General features: G+C 48.4%; 1 protein-coding gene across 1 annotated transcript in view; it reads right to left on the bottom strand.

The window, feature by feature from the left end:
* Window positions 1-17,395, bottom strand: part of kcnt2a (potassium channel, subfamily T, member 2a) — a 939,304-nt gene that overhangs the window by 520,055 nt on the left and 401,854 nt on the right. The window contains exons 19-20 of the mRNA XM_072512908.1: window positions 16,360-16,589; window positions 3,979-4,195 (exon numbers count right to left, since the gene is read on the bottom strand). Coding sequence (XP_072369009.1) covers window positions 3,979-4,195; window positions 16,360-16,589 — 447 coding nt within the window. The remainder of the gene's footprint in view (window positions 1-3,978; window positions 4,196-16,359; window positions 16,590-17,395) is intronic.

Below are 17,395 nucleotides of genomic sequence, written 5' to 3'. Positions count from 1 at the left end.
CGAATGCCTCCTGGTTGTGGGCGAGGAGCGATTGGAGCTGTGCGTTGAACTCTGCATCCGGGAAGTCAGACGTGCCATCTGGAGAGAGAGAGGGAGAATTTGTTGCACAAGGTGGAGAGTCTTACATGCCTGTGCGCCCAGCAGGGAGTCCTTTGATGAGCCAACTATCTCGAACGAGAGTGTGGCCGTGTGTGTTTTGTGTGTCACCTGGAGCTGGCAGGATCCCATGGCCGGGATAACGTTCCCGTTGTAGTCGACCACCTTGCACCGGGATGGCTGGATTGGTGGTCTGACCTTCATGGTATAGAATGCTGACCATGCTATGAGGTTGGCGGAGGCGCCAGTGTCAAGGCGGAAAGTGATCGGCGATCGGTTGACCGTCAGGGTGGCACTCCATTCATCGGCCGGATTGATGGGTTGACCCGGTTCACATCAATGACCGCAACCCGGAAGGCGCCTTGGTCATCTGTGTCGTCGGTTTGGATGTCGTGATGTGGAGGCTGGATGGTCCGCACGTGTCGAGGTTGTCGGAGATGTGGAAGATCCACAGGTTGAGCCGCTCGACAGTAGGCAGCGTAGTGGCCCATCTTGCCACAGCGTAGGCATTGTCGGGTTTTTGCAGGACATTGCCCTTTTAAATGTGCAGCTCCACAGTTGCCGCACGTCATGACGTCATGGCGTTTGTTACGCCACTGCGCATGCGCAGTTCGGTCTTGCGTCGGGCGCGCCTGCGCAGCACGTCCCTCAGTGTTGCCGTAGGAAACGGCCGCCCTCGTCCGTGCCGCGGGCCGGGAGAAACTCGATTGCCTGGTGCGTTCGGCCTCGTGGGCGGCCTGGCTTGCCGATTCGATCGCCTGGGACCCCCTCCGTGCCGATTCGGTCGCCTGAAATTGGGCATAGCGGCTGGTCGCATTTTCATGCAGGACACAGGCTTCAACTGCAGATGCTAAGGTCAGGCCTTTAACTTTTAGAAGCTGCTGGCGTAGGCCACTGGAGGCAACGCCAAAAACGATCTGGTCCTGGATCATGGACTCTGAGGTGGTGCTGTAACCGCAGGACTGCGCGAGTATGCGGAGGGGCGTCAGGAAGGGCTGAAAGAGCTCATCCTTACCTTGTAGGCGCTGCTGAGAGATATACCTCTCAAAGCTTTCATTGATCTCAACGTTGAAGTGCTGGTCGAGCTTGAGGAGGACCGTGTCCTATTTAGATTTGTTCTCGCCTTCCGCGAACACCAAGGAGTTGTATACGGTAGTGAGGAGCAAGGCAATCTTTGTTTCGTCCAAGGCGCCCTGTTTTTCGTTGGCTCGCATGAACAGTTTGAATCGCTGCTTGAAGAGCTTTCAATTGGTGCCCAGGTTCCCAGCGACTTGCAACGGCTGCGGTTTGTTGTGGGTGTCCATGGCTCAGGATGGCAGATTTGCCGGTAAGTATCGATTCACTCACTGGTACCGTGTGGTGCTGGGTGCTCTGAGGTACAGACGAACCAACACGGTTGCGATTGGTACAACGCAGTTTTATTCTAACTAGTTATTTACACATCTGACTTGGTACTCAGCACGTGGTGACCGTGTGAGTGTCTTGTTAATGAGGTCCTGGCCTTTTCCTGTCTCCAGATGGACTGACCAGGAGGTGTTGTGTTTCTTGTCTTATACTGTGTCTGCTCTTGTCTGTGATTGGCTGTCGTGTTATGTGTGCTAATTGGTCTGTCGGTCTGTCTATCATGATGTGTGTGTTGTGATGTGTGTTTGAATATCATGGCAGGGGTGACCTGGTAGAAGTATTTAAAAGTACAAAGGGCTCTGATAAAGCAAGTAGGGAAAAACTATTTCCTCCAGCAGGTAACCAGTCATAGTTTTAAAATAATTTTTACCTTTACCAATGAGATTTCAGGATCGAAAAAGAAACAGCAACAGAGAAGGAAAACAAGTGAATTGGAGTCAAAGAAGGTATGGAAAGATTCAATTAAGAACAAAAATAAAATATTAAAATGGAAGTTGACAACGCAGGAGCTGAAATCTTTGCCGGGTTTCTCCGAGCCTCCGCGCCGCAATCGCGCCTGGCGCGGGGATGGAGAATAGGACATCGGACCCGCGACACCTTCCCACGATTCTCTGCCAACCAGATAATTGCCACCAGTCGCGCGCGCACGCAGTCGACGCGGCGCCGGCTGGGGGCCGTTGAAAGAGGCCCCCACGGCGATTCTCTGCAGACAACCGGCTGAGTTCCTGGTATGGTTCACTCATGGTTCACGGGAGTTCGGAGTTGTGGCTGCAGTGGCCGTCTTGGTGGGGGTGGGGCGGGAGGATCCGTCACCGGGGGGGGGCCTCCACGACGGCCAGGTCCACGATCGGGGCCACCAATCGGCGGGAGCGCGTGATCTGGGAGGGGGGGGCCTACTTCTTCGGCGCTGGCCCGCTGTATTGGTCCACCATGTCGCGTGGGGCCGGCACTGCAGGCGGCCGCCGCGCGCATGTGCGGACATGTGGCCAGAAGTGCAGGGTCCTGTATTGGCAGCCGGAGCTGCGTGGAGCACTCCGGGGCCCTGCTAGCCCCCTTAAAAACGGAGAATCACCCCGGACTTTCTAGAAAAAAGTCCAGAGTGATTCGGGCCCGTTTTCTTACGGGCGTGAGGAGAGAGCCCCATTATTGGAGAATCTCGCCCCTTGGCATTAAAAATCTACTTACAAAGTCCTAACCTTCTGCAGCTTTTTAATTGACAATGAATGTGCAAATGCCTCACTTTCTTGAAGCTCACTGGGAGATTTTGTGAGGCTAACAGTAGAGTGGCACATATTGTCTCCCAAACTTTTGGAGACCTATGAAATAGCTCTTCTTCCGCACAAGTTACTGGACGATTTATGCATTTATGCTTATTAAGCTCGCCATTATTTTGGCAGCAAATATGGACCTTGGGTAATACTAGCCAGGCGTGATTCCAAAGTGAGTTAAAATGAGAGAAATGATGCAGAGAACAAATTTCTCCCAATAAGAACATAAGTCAGGTGCTCAATTTTTTCTTCACAATAAATTGTTAATCAACCTGTTACTCACAAATAAAAACAATCTGTCCCGTTGTCTTAAATGTGCAAACTGTTGTTTCCCTTGCTTCTACATCAAAAGAGAAAATGGCTCATCAGGATGCTGAAGACACAGTCAAGTCACTGGTTCAGAGCGAAACAAGACTCCCTGAGAGGAAAACCTTTCCTTACCATAGCTCCCCAGCATGTCTGACAGTTTAGCTAATGACTATAATAGCTTTGATGCCTTTTGTGAGAACGCTGAAAGGCTGGAACTATTCAATCTTTCTGAGTGAGACCATTACATGGACGCAAGATGCTACCATTTAAAACTGGAAAATAAACTGTGACTCGAACCAATATTTGTGCCTGCGCTTAAGTAATCCAGTTGTAAACTTGCTAAGCTGAAGGGAGGTGATCCTTGCGCACATGAATAATTAGAAGCAATTCTACACTTTGATCACTAATGCAATGTAGAGATCTTTGATGATTATTATGCGCAAATCGCTACAAATTGCACCATGCCCAATTATATGTGAATATGTATATGTTTATTTGCAAATGCAGTTGATGAATTGAAGTGTTTTTGATATTTGTAAACAGAATATGCAACATTTCTTCTTTGTTACACCTCCTTTTACATAGTTTCAAGGTATGGTAGAACTGAATATGTCCAGGCAATAGATTAGCTGTTTATGAATTAACAGAGGAAGAATTAGTGACCAAATCTTTTAAATAGTGGTATGCAAAAAGAGACTTGTCAGTTACACAATGCTTTTTCCTTCATGAGAATGTCAAATATTAGTTTATATTAACCAATCCAATATGTAAACAGACAAAATGTCATGTGCATAGCTCACCATTTCCCTTAAGAATCTTATTTAGCCTTGGGTTAAATAACATTAATTTGAAAATAAGTAGTAAAACGATACCACGCATTTCAGAACTCGTAGAACCTTACTCAGGTGCTGATGTTGCTTCCTCATCAGAATGATTCATTTCATCCTCTGAGTGGTCACTTAGGAGGTCACAGCCTTGAATAGATGAAACATCTGCTACTTCTAAAACAGGAGCAATACTGGGCCTCCGACTTTCTTTGCCTCCACCTGATGGAAGGGTCAAGGTAGGACCAGCTGGAGGTCTACACCTTGTATCTTGGAGGTCTATGGCTACTGTGCCTAAAAGTAATGAAGAATATTAAAACAACTGACAAATACATTAAGACCGGTCATTAAATACTTTGTATAACATACTTATAATGATCTTAAAACTGCATTATCATAATATGCAAATACTGTCTTCTTTATTAAGCAATACATCGCTGACACTGGGCCAGATTTTGGAGTGGGGCATCTTGCACTGTGTCCCATTGGTTAGACTTGCACATTTAGCTTTTATTTTACCCACAAAGCTACTGGAAATGTGAATTTAAAAAAAAATTATTGATGTGATGTGAGCGTCGCTGGCTTCGCCAGCATTTATTGCCCATCCCTAGTTGCCCTTCAGAAGGTGGTGGTGAGTTGCCTTCCTGAACTGCTCCAGTCCTTCAGGTGTAGGTACACCCACTGTGCTGTTAGGGAGGAAGTTCAAGTGTGTTGCCCCAGCGACAGTGAAGGAACGGCAATATATTTCCAAGTCAGGGTGGTGAATGACTTGGAGGGGAACCTCCAGGTGGTGGGGTTCCCAGGTATCTGCTACTCTGCTGCTCTTGTCCTTCTAGATGACAGTGGTCGTGGGTTAGGTAGATGGTGTCGAAGGAAGTTACTGCAATGCATCTTGTCGATGGTACACATGGCTGCCATTGTTCGTCAATGATGGAGGGTTTGAATGTTGTGGAAGGGGGAGCAATCAAGCAGGCTGCTTTGTCCTGGATGGTGTTGAGCTTCTTGAGTGTTGTTTGAGCTGCACTCATCCAGGCAAGTGGAGGGTATCCCATTACACTCCTGACTTGTGCCTTGTTGATGGTGGACAGGCTTTGGGGATCAGGAAGTGAATTACTTTGACCTGCTCTAGTAGCCACCGTATTAATGTGGCTAGTCCAGTTGAATTTCTGATCAATGGTAACCCCCAGGATGTTGATTCTGTGATGTTAATGCCATTAAATGTCAAGGGATGGTGGTTAGATCCTCTCTTGTAGGAGATGGTCATTGCCTGGCACTTGTGTGGCGTGAATGTAACTTTCTACATGTCAGCACAAGCCTGGATATTGTCCAGGTATTGCTGCATTTGGACATGGACTACTTCATTATCTGAGGAGTCGCGAATGGTGCTCAACATTGTGCAGCCATCCGCAAACATCCCCACTTCTGACTTTATGATGGAAGGCAGGTCATTGATGAATCAGCTGGAGATGGTTGGGCTGAGGACACTACCCTCAGAAACTCCTGCAGTGATGTCCTGGAGCTGAGATGATTGACCTCCAACCACCACAACCATCTTCCTTTGTGCCAGGTATGACTCCAACCAGGGGAGAGTTTCCCCCCTGATTCCCATTGACCCCAGTTTAGCTAGGGTTCCTTGATGCCACACTCAGTCAAATGCTGCCTTGATGTCAATGGCAGTCACTCTCACTTCGCTTCTGATGATCGCATAGCAATGGGAGCAGGGTATCGGGGACCCCGGTGACAAATGGAACAAACAGTAATCTCATTGGTTAAAGGATGGTAAAATATACAGAGAAATGGTTGAGAAGGAGGGTTAAATAGGGCTGGTAACTTAAATGTTAAATCTGGTAAAGAAGGGGAAATAAAAGGGAAAGAAACATTGGATGTGGTTTAATGGAAATGTTTCTAAGTGTGGTAGCGAGCCGGAACTGCCGCGAGCTTCCTGATGCTCAGTCCAACGAGACCGTCACTGCGCTAGAACGTTGAGTGGTCCACTTATCGAGGTCCCACAGGCTTCTCGCCACAAATCTTGGTACCGCCAGATGATTCGTTGAGACCGCGCTCGCCAGCCCCCTGCTGAGCAACACTTAAACCAATCCTGCACAGCCAACCCCACTCAGCTCGCAGCCATGCTGCTGCGACGACCAGCCCCATGATTCGGGGTGCAGACCCGGACAGATTACTCGAAGCAGTAAAGGTCAGACACATGCCCTGTCCCCCTGAGCGTCTCGGAGGGTCATCCACAGGGCAGCCAGAAAGTGACAGTGGCAGTCAACTCAGGGAGCGTGACCAGGTGGACCGGCAGCCAATGCCGCAAGGTCAGCGACCTCGATTGGGTCATTCGGGTGAGTTTGCACTGGACCCCCAATCCTCAGTTCTCCAACACCGCCCCCCCCAACCAAGATAATGCGCCCGGCACCACCCGCGTCCAGCTCCGTTCCATGCCCCAGACAGTGGCACCCACACTCCGCATCCCACCCCCATACGGCCCATCTCCCACAAACCCTCCCCCCCCAGCCCCGCAATGAACTACGCATGTGGCTAACGATGTCGCCTCTGTGTCTCCGCAAGAGAAGTTGGCCCACAACTGCCAGGCTGCAAGGTTCTGGACATCAGAGTCCTCACCCATTTTGAGAAACAGGCCCTGGAGGTTATGGGGGTGGCCGAGGTCAGAGCAGTGACCACAGTAGAGGTCGGCGCACGGTGCAGAGGAGAGGATCCACCAATCCCCACCCAGATGAACTGTCAAATTTGAATTGTTAATGCCATACAGACTGACCATCCCCCCCACTGACCACATGTCCATTCTCTGCAGGATCTCCAGCCGCGGAGCGCCGGCCCATCCGACGTGGACCCCCAGCCTCCCAAGAGAACACCTCGGAGGACAGCACCGAGGATGCCACCATTACCACAGCACAGCTGTCATTTCCACCCTCCATCAGCGCAGAGACACACACCTCGGTGCGCGACAGTAGTGGTCTGGCTTCTGGGGCACATTCTGGTGAGCACCACATCGCTGCTAATGCGCGTAAGGTGGAAACAGGAATGCACAGGCAATATAGCAGTCGGAGTGCTGCTGGATCCCAGGACCCAGCTGGGTCCCAGTCAGATGCTGAGTCTCTGGGCAGGTTTACCTGGAGCTGATGCAGACGATAGGGTGTGGCCTTGAGATTCAGAGGGGGATGTCAGCAACACTCCAGCAGGTCCACAGCCGATTGGAACATTCCCAAAGGCTACGGGTTCAGGAGATGTCGCCAGCAATATGTGGCACCGAGGCCAACACTGAAAGGGTGGTGACCGCAGTGGAGAGCCTGGTGCACGACATTGGCCGCATGAGTGGAGGTGTCCAAGGCGTAGCTCAGTCAGTAACGGCCATGGCTGAGTGCCTCCACAGCATGTCCCAGTCGCTGAGGGACGTCACCCAGTACCAGGTGGACCTTGATGAGGGGCGATGGGCATGTCCTAGTCTCAACTTTGCAATGCCAGGGCACTGCAGAGCATATCCCAGTCACTGAGGAGCATCGCCGATGGTGCCAACATCATGTTGCAGACATCGGGTAGCGATGAGAGCTGGCAGAGTCAGATGACGCAGGGACAGCCAGGGATCGATCCATCTGCCCCACCATCCTGAGATGATCCCCGGGGCTTCTTGGGCACCGACCAGGAGGAGGGGACGCAAGGTACCACCAGGAGCCATCCTACGGAGTGGCGACGGTGGCCACCAGCTCCCCCGAGTTCCAGCCCCCTGGCAACAGCACGTCTAGTCAGCACCTGGTACAATGCCACCGGAAGGTGTACTGGGGCCCTTTGGCCCTAAAACCCCTAGAGGATGCTTGTGTGGTAATACCAGGTATTGCGGTACCTGAGAGATGGATGACCATTGTCTAGACCCAGGAGTCTACCATTGGCTGATGTACATAGCTCCGCCCTGAGAGGCGGAGTATAAGAATCAATGCCGTCCCAGCAGCCTTCACTTTCTGTATCGAAGCTGCTGGGGAACAGTTCTAGCAGATTAAAGCCTATTAGTTATGACTCACCTTGTCTCGAGAGTAATTGATTGCGCATCAGCTTGCAAGGGTCATCAAAAGCCATGGGACGCCGTAAGCAGCTGGCTGCCTCCACCTCTGATGTGTAACCTGGGCACACACGTAGATTCAGCGATAGATCACGTCGAGGATCACTGAGAGGGCACGGGGGGGGGGGGGGGGGGGGGGGGGTGGGGGGGGTGGGTACGGGGTAAGGGGGTTGGGTGGAGAGTGTGTTGGGGGAAGAATGGGAGGGGATCTGTGTGCGGTGGGGAGAGTGGGGCAGTTGGGGATATTCATGTAGGTCATTCAAATCTGTTGACTTCAACCAATATGACGGCACTTTCTTCTGCTATGCGGGCCAAGCCACAATCTCATGCCGACTACCAATCCCATGCCCCATCTCCCTGGACATTGAAGTCCTGAACTCCTCTATCACCAGCCCCGTACCCCTCCACCACCCCTCCCACCCTGGCACACCACTTGTAAGTGATGGGTGTGACCAAGCACTCAGCAGACAGGAGACAGGCAGGGGTCTGACTATGGCATTGAATGAGGAGCAACAGCGCTCAGCTCTCTGTGGATTATCATCACTTCCCTCCCCTCAACCGTGACCCGCTGACAGTGCTGACACAGTCCCCTCACCCTGTAGTGATGTTACACTGACCCTGGGAGGGTGGGAAATGAGAGGGCTGGGGGAATGATGGTGAAGGGAGGGAAGGGGAAGGGGGGAGGGGAGACAGAAGGAGAGGTGGTAGTGGGGGAATGATGGACGAGGCCACGTCCGGCCACGTCCTACGTGAAGTAGATGAGGATGAGAGCCTCCTTGGCCCTCCGGGCTTGCCGGACCCGCACCACACCCGCCTGTACTCCATCCTCTGGCTGGTCCTGTGATCCCTCCCCAAGCTCGTCCACCAGGCCCTCCTGGTCCGGTGCCTCCTCATCCTTGTCCCCCTCCTCCTCGAAAGTGGCCATATATTCCTTCCCTTCCATCTCCAGCACGTTGCCCCACTGCTGTGCCAGGTTATGGAGGACAAAGCAGACCACCACAAAGTGGGCAACCCTTTGGGGGGTGGGTGTGTACTGCAGTGCACCACCAGAGCGGTCGAGGCAGTGGAAGCGCATTTTGCGCAGTCCGATGCACTGCTCAGTGACTGACTGGTGGCCGCATGGACTTTGTTGTATCGGGTCTCCGCATTGGTTACCCTCCTCCGCACCGATGTCATTAGCCAGGTCCTCAGCGGGTACTCCTTATCCCCCAAGAGTCAACCGGCAATCCTGGGGTGTTCCTCGAAGAGGCTGGGGCTGTCCGACTGCCCCAGGATGCAGCTGTTGTGCACACTCCCTGGGATGCATGCACACATGTGCATGATGTTCATGTGGTGGTCACACATGAGCTGGATGCTCAGGGAGGACATGGCACAGGTGCCGCACCATCTCCTTGTTGAGGCAGATCCTCCTGCGGCTCACGCTATCCATCATCTGTTCGAATGACCAGCGACCTTGGCTGCAGAAAAATACTTTCACTGGACTTCGGTACATGTGACAATAAATATCAATCAATCAATGTACACCTTGGGCCGTCGCTGGCCTCTCCAACTGGATCCCTCCCTGGCCTTATGGGCAGCTGGATCCTCAGACTGTGGGGCGGGGCCCTGCACATGGGCCACCACCTTGAGCCTCTGTCGATGCTGCTGCCACTGCATCCTCCGGCGCCTGGCTGCCTCGACTGCCAGCAGCACCACGAGTGCAAGTTCCGCAGGATCGAAGATAGCTAAATCGCTGGCTTTTAAAGCAGACCAAGGCAGGCCAGCAGCACGGTTCAATTCCCGTACCAGCCTCCCCGAACAGGCACCGGAATGTGGCGACTAGGGGCTTTTCACAGTAACTTCATTGAAGCCTACTCGTGACAAGAATTGATTTTCATTTCATCATCCATCCCTGTGCAATATCTGTGAGGAATTGGAGAGTGTGTGCGACCCTCCAGCCCCCCATCACTCCATGAACCCCCGGCCCCAGCCTGTGCCCCTACTCACCGGACCCCTGCAAGTACCGTTAGCTGGACTGGGTGCTGGTCCCCTCCCTGGTTCACACACCCACCCTCTGGTCACAGGAATGCCCCAGTGATGCGGCCCAGCCCCTGGGTGTTCGGATGTTGGCTGTTGTGTCCGTGGTGTTGCCACCCGCAGTACCCAGGCATACGGTCTGATTGGGATGCTAGGTACTAACTTCCACATGTTACATGCCACATGCTACATGCTACAGGGGGCAGCATGGTAGCATAGTGGGCAGCACGGTAGCATAGTGGTTAGCACTGTGGCTTCTCAGCACCAGGGCCCCAGGTTCGATTCCCCGCATGGTCTGTGAGGAGTCTGCACGTTCTCCCCGTGTCTGCGTGGTGCTCCGGTTTCCTCCCACGGTCCAAAGACATGCAGGTAATGTGGATTGGCCATGATAAATTGCCCTTAGTGTCCAAAAAGGTTAGGAGGGGTTATTGGGTTAGAGGGATAGGGTGGAAGTAAGGGCTTACGTGGGTTGGTGCAGACTCGATGGGCCGAATGGCCTCCTTCTGCACTGTATGTTCTATGTCACGCCTACCCATGGAGATCCACTCAGGATGTGTGAAGTGCTCACTTAACAACAATTGCCAATTCCCAAATAGTTATAGCCATCAGCTGCACGGCCATTGGCATCCGCGGTCAGTGAAAGTTATGTATGGTCAGTGGAGCAGGCAGGGTGGGACTGTGGTTGCCTCCAAACGGGACCATACAGTCCAGGGGTTTTCATGGTGGACTCACGGAGGCTGAGACATCCATCTCTCCCCCCCACACTTCCAAGCCTCGCCCATCCCTTCCACCAGTTTCTCATTTTTAAAAATCAGTACTAATTAGCACCCGCGTGACCACTTGCTGGGGAGGCCGTTAGATCACGGGAAGCCGCTGGATAGGAGTCGCTTTCGTTAATTGTATGGAGATTGGGCGTAAGTGGTGATTATTGGTTTCTTACTACGCTACATCGGGATCCCGATTTCGCCAAAGGGAGCGGGCTGGTTAGATCACAAACAGATCGACGCCAGCGCGAATCTTGATTTTGGCCTGTTCCTCGATTTAATGGCTTTGTTGCGCTCTTGCTTAAGTGCAATGCGGCCATTAAATCGCGCCATTGGATTAAGAGCAACTGAAAGAGAAAGAGTCAAAGGGAAAGGTGGTACCAAAAAATTCAGCTGTTCTAAATTCTCAGCTTGAAAGAATGAGATTCCACACTTATAATTGTCTAATTTCTGGGCAAGTGTCGAAGAGTAGTTGGCAGTCATTCACAATTATTATTTCATTAAAAGGGCACTTAGGCTGACAATTGTTAGACTTACGTTTCAGTTGCCTCTCATGGGCAATTAATGCACAAATCCAGAAACTTCATGAAAATCATGGGGTGGGGGGTTCAATGAGAGCTACACAAATCAGCCAAGAAGCTGCAGTAATTCACAATTCATGAACGATCTCTTCCTTGTCACATGTTTCTGGTTGTCATGTGCATTCATTACTGAATGTAACATTTAGACGCTGACTCATTTTCATCAAAATCTGACGCATTGTTCTTCTGAGTAAAATACTTGAATTGTAGGACTGCAACTCAACAAGAATTTCAATTAGCTACAGATCAAGTTTGTGTCCCAATTGTGCAAAAAAAAAAATGCACATTTAGAAACACCTGTATCGGACCTTCAATTTGGGGCAAGTCAGGCAACTGTACTCAGCATGGGCCTGACCATCAACCTACCTACCCCAACTGGGATCAACATAATAAATATTAATTGGTTGAATCCTGCCATGAAATTGTGTGCTGCAGTTCAACAGGATAGTCTAACTCTGTTGATGTAGCATGATGAGAACGTTGACTGGACTGTTTTAGTCATGCTTTCTACAGAATGTTGATTTTTGATTTGATTTATTATTGTCACATGTATTAGTATACAGTGAAAAGTATTGTTTCTCCCATGCTATACAGACAACGCATACCTTACATAGGGAAGGAAGGAGAGACTGCAGAATATAATGTTAGAGCTATAGCAAGGTGTAGAGAAAAGATCAACTTAATACGAGGTAGGTCCATTCAAAAATCTGATGGCAGTAGGGGAGAAGCTGTTCTTGAGTCGGGTGGTACGTGACCTCAAACTTTGGTCTCTTTTTCCTGATGGAAGAAGGTGGAAGAGAGTGTGTCCGGGGTGCGTGGGAGGTCCTTAATTATGATGGCTGCCTTTTCGAGGCAGCGGGAATTGTAGACGGAGTCAATGCATGGGAGGCTGGTTTGCGTGATGGATTGGGCTACATTCATGACCTTTTGTAGTTTCCTGCGGTCTTGGGCAGAGCAGGATCCATACCAAGCTGTGATACAACCAGAAAGAATGCTTTCTATGGTGCATCTGTAAAGGTTGGTGAGAGTCGTAGCTGACATGCCAAATTTCCTTAGTCTTCTGAGAATATAGAATCGTTGGTGGGCTCTCTTAACTATAGTGTTGGCGTAGGGGAACCAGCCTAAAAGCATTAGCGACGGTGCCTTTACCGTTCTCCCCGAAGAAATACACCACAAGTCAAGTGGTGGTGGCAACGCTGAAAATTTGGGGGCAGTGGAGATGGCATAAGGGATTGACGGGTGCCTAGGTGAGGTCCCCGATAAGGAACAACCACAGGTTCGTCCCGGGGAAGATAGACGGGGGATTTAAAGCTTGGCAGAGAGCAGGGATTGTGAAATTGAAGGATTTGTTCCTAGGCAGGACGTTTGCGAGTCTGGGAGCACTGACAGAAAAATATGGGTTGCCACCGGGGAATGCATTTCGATATATGCAACTGAGGGCTTTTGCGAGGCAACAGATGAGGGAATTTCCACGGCTCCCGGTGCAAGAGATTCAGAACAGAGTGATTTTGGGGCATGGGTGGGGGATGGTAGGGTGTCAGATATATACAGAGAAATGAGAGACGAGGGGGAGATGATGGTGGAGGAGCTGAAGGGAAAATGGGAAGAGGAGCTAGGGGAAGAGATTGAGAAGGGGCTGTGGGCAGATGCCTTAAGTAGGGTAAACTCTTCGTCCTCATGCGCCAGGCTCAGCCTGATACAATTCAAGGTTCTACATAGGGCTCACATGACTGGAGCAAGGTTAAGTAGATTTTTTGGAGTGGAGGATAGGTGCGGGAGATGCGCGGGAAGCCCAGCGAACCACACCCACATGTTTTGGTCATGCCCGGTACTGCATGGGTTCTGGGTGGGGGTGACGAATGTGCTTTCAAGGGTGGTGGGGGTCCGGGTCGAGCCAGGCTGGGGGTTGGCTATATTTGGGGTTGCGGACGAGCCGGGAGTGCAGGAGGCGAGAGAGGCTGATGTTTGCCTTTGCGTCCCTAGTAGCCCGGCGAAGGATATTACTTATGTGGAAAGAAGCTAAACCCCCAGGCGTGGAGGCCTGGATAAACGACATGGCGGGGTTTATAAAATTGGAGCGGATAAAATACGCACTAAGAGGTTCGGCTCAAGGGTTCACCAGGCGGTGGCAACCGTTCCTCGACTATCTCGCAGAACGATAAGGGAAATGGGAAAGGTAGCAGCAGCAACCCAGGGGGAAGGGCCCATCCGGGCCTTCAGGGGTTTTGTACAGGTGTTTGTATATGAGTTATTTATATTGGTTTTTGAGACTTTATTATTTTGGAAATTGGCTAGTTTTTATTTTTGTTGCTGGCAGTTGCCGTCTAGTTAATATATTATTTATTCTTTAAAAAAAACGGTCATCATCATTATTTATATTGTTTTAAAGTTGCAAAAGGGGAAAATTTTGTACTGTCTTTGTTTGACCGAAAAATTTGAATAAAATATATATTTTTTTTAAAACTATAGTGTCGGCATGGGGGGACCAGGACAGGTTGTTGGTGATCTTGGCACCTAAAAACTTCATGCCCTTGACCCTTTCTACTTCGTTCCCATTGATGTAGACAGGGGAATGTTCTCCACTACGTTTCCTGAAGTCAATGATAATGATAATGGATGGCCATTATCTTCAGATGGGATTAATGAATATTTGTGGAACAAGTATTCCAGAGAAAGCTACTGAGTACCCGGATAAACTGCTTAGAGTGAACACCAATGTAAATGCATTGTGCATCTGGGCGGCATGGGGGCACAGTGGTCAGCACTGTTGCCTTCAGCGCCAGGGACCCGGGTTCAATTCCAGCCTTGGGTGATTCTCTGTGTGGTGTTTGCGTGTTCTCTTCGTGTCTGTGTGGGTGTCCTTGCACAGTCCAAAGATGTGCAGGTTAGGTGGATTGGATGTGCTAAATTGCTCCTTAGTGTTCACAGGTGGGGTTATGGAGATAGGACAGAGGAGTGGGCCTAGATAGGGTGCTTTCAGATGGTAAGTGCAGACTCGTTGGGCCGAACGGCCTCCTTCTGCACTGTCGGGATTCTATGATTCTATGATCTGGCTTCAGTGGTGCAGTAACTTCAAGGTCAGGCAAGATAGGATAGCCTATTGAATTTTGCATTGATATCATATGTATGGCACAGAGATAACTTTACTGTCCCTCTTGCACCCAGCATGTTACAGGACTAGTAATCCAAAGAATAGGAGTTCCAATCCTACTGTGGTTGTTTATTCATTAAAAATAAATAAATCTGGTGACTAAAAAGCCAGTCTTCGTAAATGTGATAACAAGCCAACTGGTTCACTCCTATCCCTTAGTGAAGGAAACTTTGCTATCTTGTACAGTCCCATAACAACATGGTTGACTCAAAACTGCTCTTTGAGGTGGCATAACATTTGGCATAATGACTGTTAGCCAAAAAGGAACAGCAAAATACCTTGAAAATAACAACTGAAAAGCATATATTTTATTTACTAGGTATTCTTTTCTATTCAAAAGCATCTCCAGGTGCACAATTCATATGGGCAAAATTATGGTATCCCAGTATAATCTTAAAATGAAGTTTGCAGCTGTTTGTGACAGGTGCTCGCTGCACAAGTACAGATTCCCATCAGAATTGCACATAGTGGACTGAGATGCAGAGTAAACGATTACTGTTCACATTTTGTTTGGTTATGCCCCATTTATGAGGCATTCCTCAGCTGAAAACCAACATGTAATGTGTCTTTTTATGATCCACTGTTAATATTTATTATTTGTTTAAATTCTCATCTGTCATAGGATTGTCCCCAGTACATTTGTATATATTCAAATATATGCCACAAACCTAATTTCTATGAAGAATTAGCTGAATGCTCCTGGAATTAGAGGGTAGCTATTTCATTAAGTACTGTTACTGCATTTATATTAGACATTTGATTTGTTTTTGCAGGACAGCAACAGTAATTTAAAGCAGTCGGTAATTCTGCGACACAGACTCAATCCCTGTGGCTGACCAATCAACCTAGTCCACACAATCACAACCTAGTAATGTCAGTGGCACAGTTATAGACAGTAGAAACTCTTCAAATGCCTGTAACTACTCACTCGGAATTGTAGCCAAAGAAATCCACCTGCTGAGTGTCTGTGATCTGTAATTTGTAAGTTTCTGCATTTCAATTGACACCAGGCTGGATACCCGCTAAGTTTGTGAAATGGCAAATCCAACAACAATGACAGAAATTTGTCATCAAAACCTTAGACATATGTTTGGTACGGAGCAAATTTTTGAGAAGTAATAGACCATATATGTGTAATCCATTTTATGTCAGTATATTTAATTCATTATGTGATCTTAATTAATTTGAGGGCAGTAATCTCTGCTTGGCTATCATTCCATGCACACCAGCAATCCTGCACCAATGTCATCCAAGTAAGCACGTGACAGATTATTTATCAGGGAAGGCACCACAGCCAACAACAACACATTCCAGCAGGGATCACTGAACGGCATTCAGGAGAATGAATCCTGGCTGTTTTTCACCTCTATTTCTGGTTCAGCACAGAGGCATCTGTAGTTTTTCAACTGCTGTCCTGTCTGATATGTGCCAATTTAACTACGGAGAAGTGTCTTCTGATCTGTGTGGTCTAATGCCACACCACCAATATGCAGTTATCCACGGAGCAACTGACCCACTGAAATATCTTCCTACCACCAGCAGATTCATTTTACCATATTCTTTCAATACCATCACCTAATGGCAGGAAAGTGATGGAAATGTTATAACAATTTAGACATGTGGGGTAATTTTCAGCTCATCATTATTAGTTCAGTTACACCGCGACGCACAATGAATGACTAGCATAGTATTCTCCAGAAGTACTAAATATCTTGGCTGCCATCCTAGCAGAGATCAGACCATGGATTAAACTTTCCAGACCTGCTTGGCTCAGCTGTTTGCATTATCAACCAACTAATTCAGCAAGGCATCTCAGATCTTGCATTTATAATGGTCAATTAGCAGTGGATTGCACTGATTGTTATGCTTACCCATACTAGCAATGATGCTGTGAACAGGTAATCTGGAAGCTCCATGATATATAGTATTAGATATACTATTTATGCTTTGTTCATTTTGCTTTATAAAAGCTGAGTTTTCTTCCTTGGTAATGTTGATATAAAAACAGATGTCTGTGGCACTCATGATATATTGAGGTCCTGGATTAAGCAAAATATTTTTGTTTTCTTCCCTCTTCACACCAATCAGGCAAGCTCCGTACCTAAAGATTATCATAAAAACAGGTTCAATAGGCCATGGAATTCATACTCACAGATTTGACTTCCATTATCTGAAAAATCTTAACATAAGTACAAATTATTTTCCTGTTCACATCTAAGTTCTGCTATTTTCTTCCAAAGAATTGAAACATTGAACCCTGAGATTTAAGATTACATACAAACTGACACCTGTTAGGCAAACCGCATGACTGAAATTGGCTTGCTTGTTAAGGTTAGTTTGCTTAAAGCATCGTAGAATTTAGCGCTTGAGTAACTATTTTGCATTTAGATTCAATAAGTATGTTCCCAAAAGGAAAATCCATTCAGGAGGTGATGGAAAATTGCATCGCAAGCAATGAACTTTCAAAAAGGTATCATGTACATGGAAATATTCATAGACGCAAGAGGTGGGCTGGACAAAAGGAAGCTTTATGTCAAGATAAGTATGATCAGTGGGAAACCAAAATGTAGAATTCAAGAAAATGAAATTAAATGGTATTATCCAATTAAATTTAAAAAAACACAGTATCAATTGTAGGTGTACTTTGAGTGATGAAACTGATGGTACACACATGGAGAATGGGTAGAATATCTATCTGTCTATTCATGTACCTGGCAACTTTGTATTCCAATATTAAATATTAAATATTCTAGTATTTTCACAAATGTGTACAATTATTTCACATGACTATTAAGAGACTGGGGTTGTGAAACTTATCCCCAGTATCCTGACTAATGTTTATCCCTTGATTAACATCACAAAACAGATTATCCTGTCATGATAATCATATCATATGTGTTAACAATG

Source organism: Scyliorhinus torazame, chromosome 7 (assembly GCF_047496885.1).
Source record: "Scyliorhinus torazame isolate Kashiwa2021f chromosome 7, sScyTor2.1, whole genome shotgun sequence".
NCBI lineage: Eukaryota > Metazoa > Chordata > Chondrichthyes > Carcharhiniformes > Scyliorhinidae > Scyliorhinus > Scyliorhinus torazame.
This window is presented reverse-complemented; position numbering and strand designations above follow the sequence as displayed.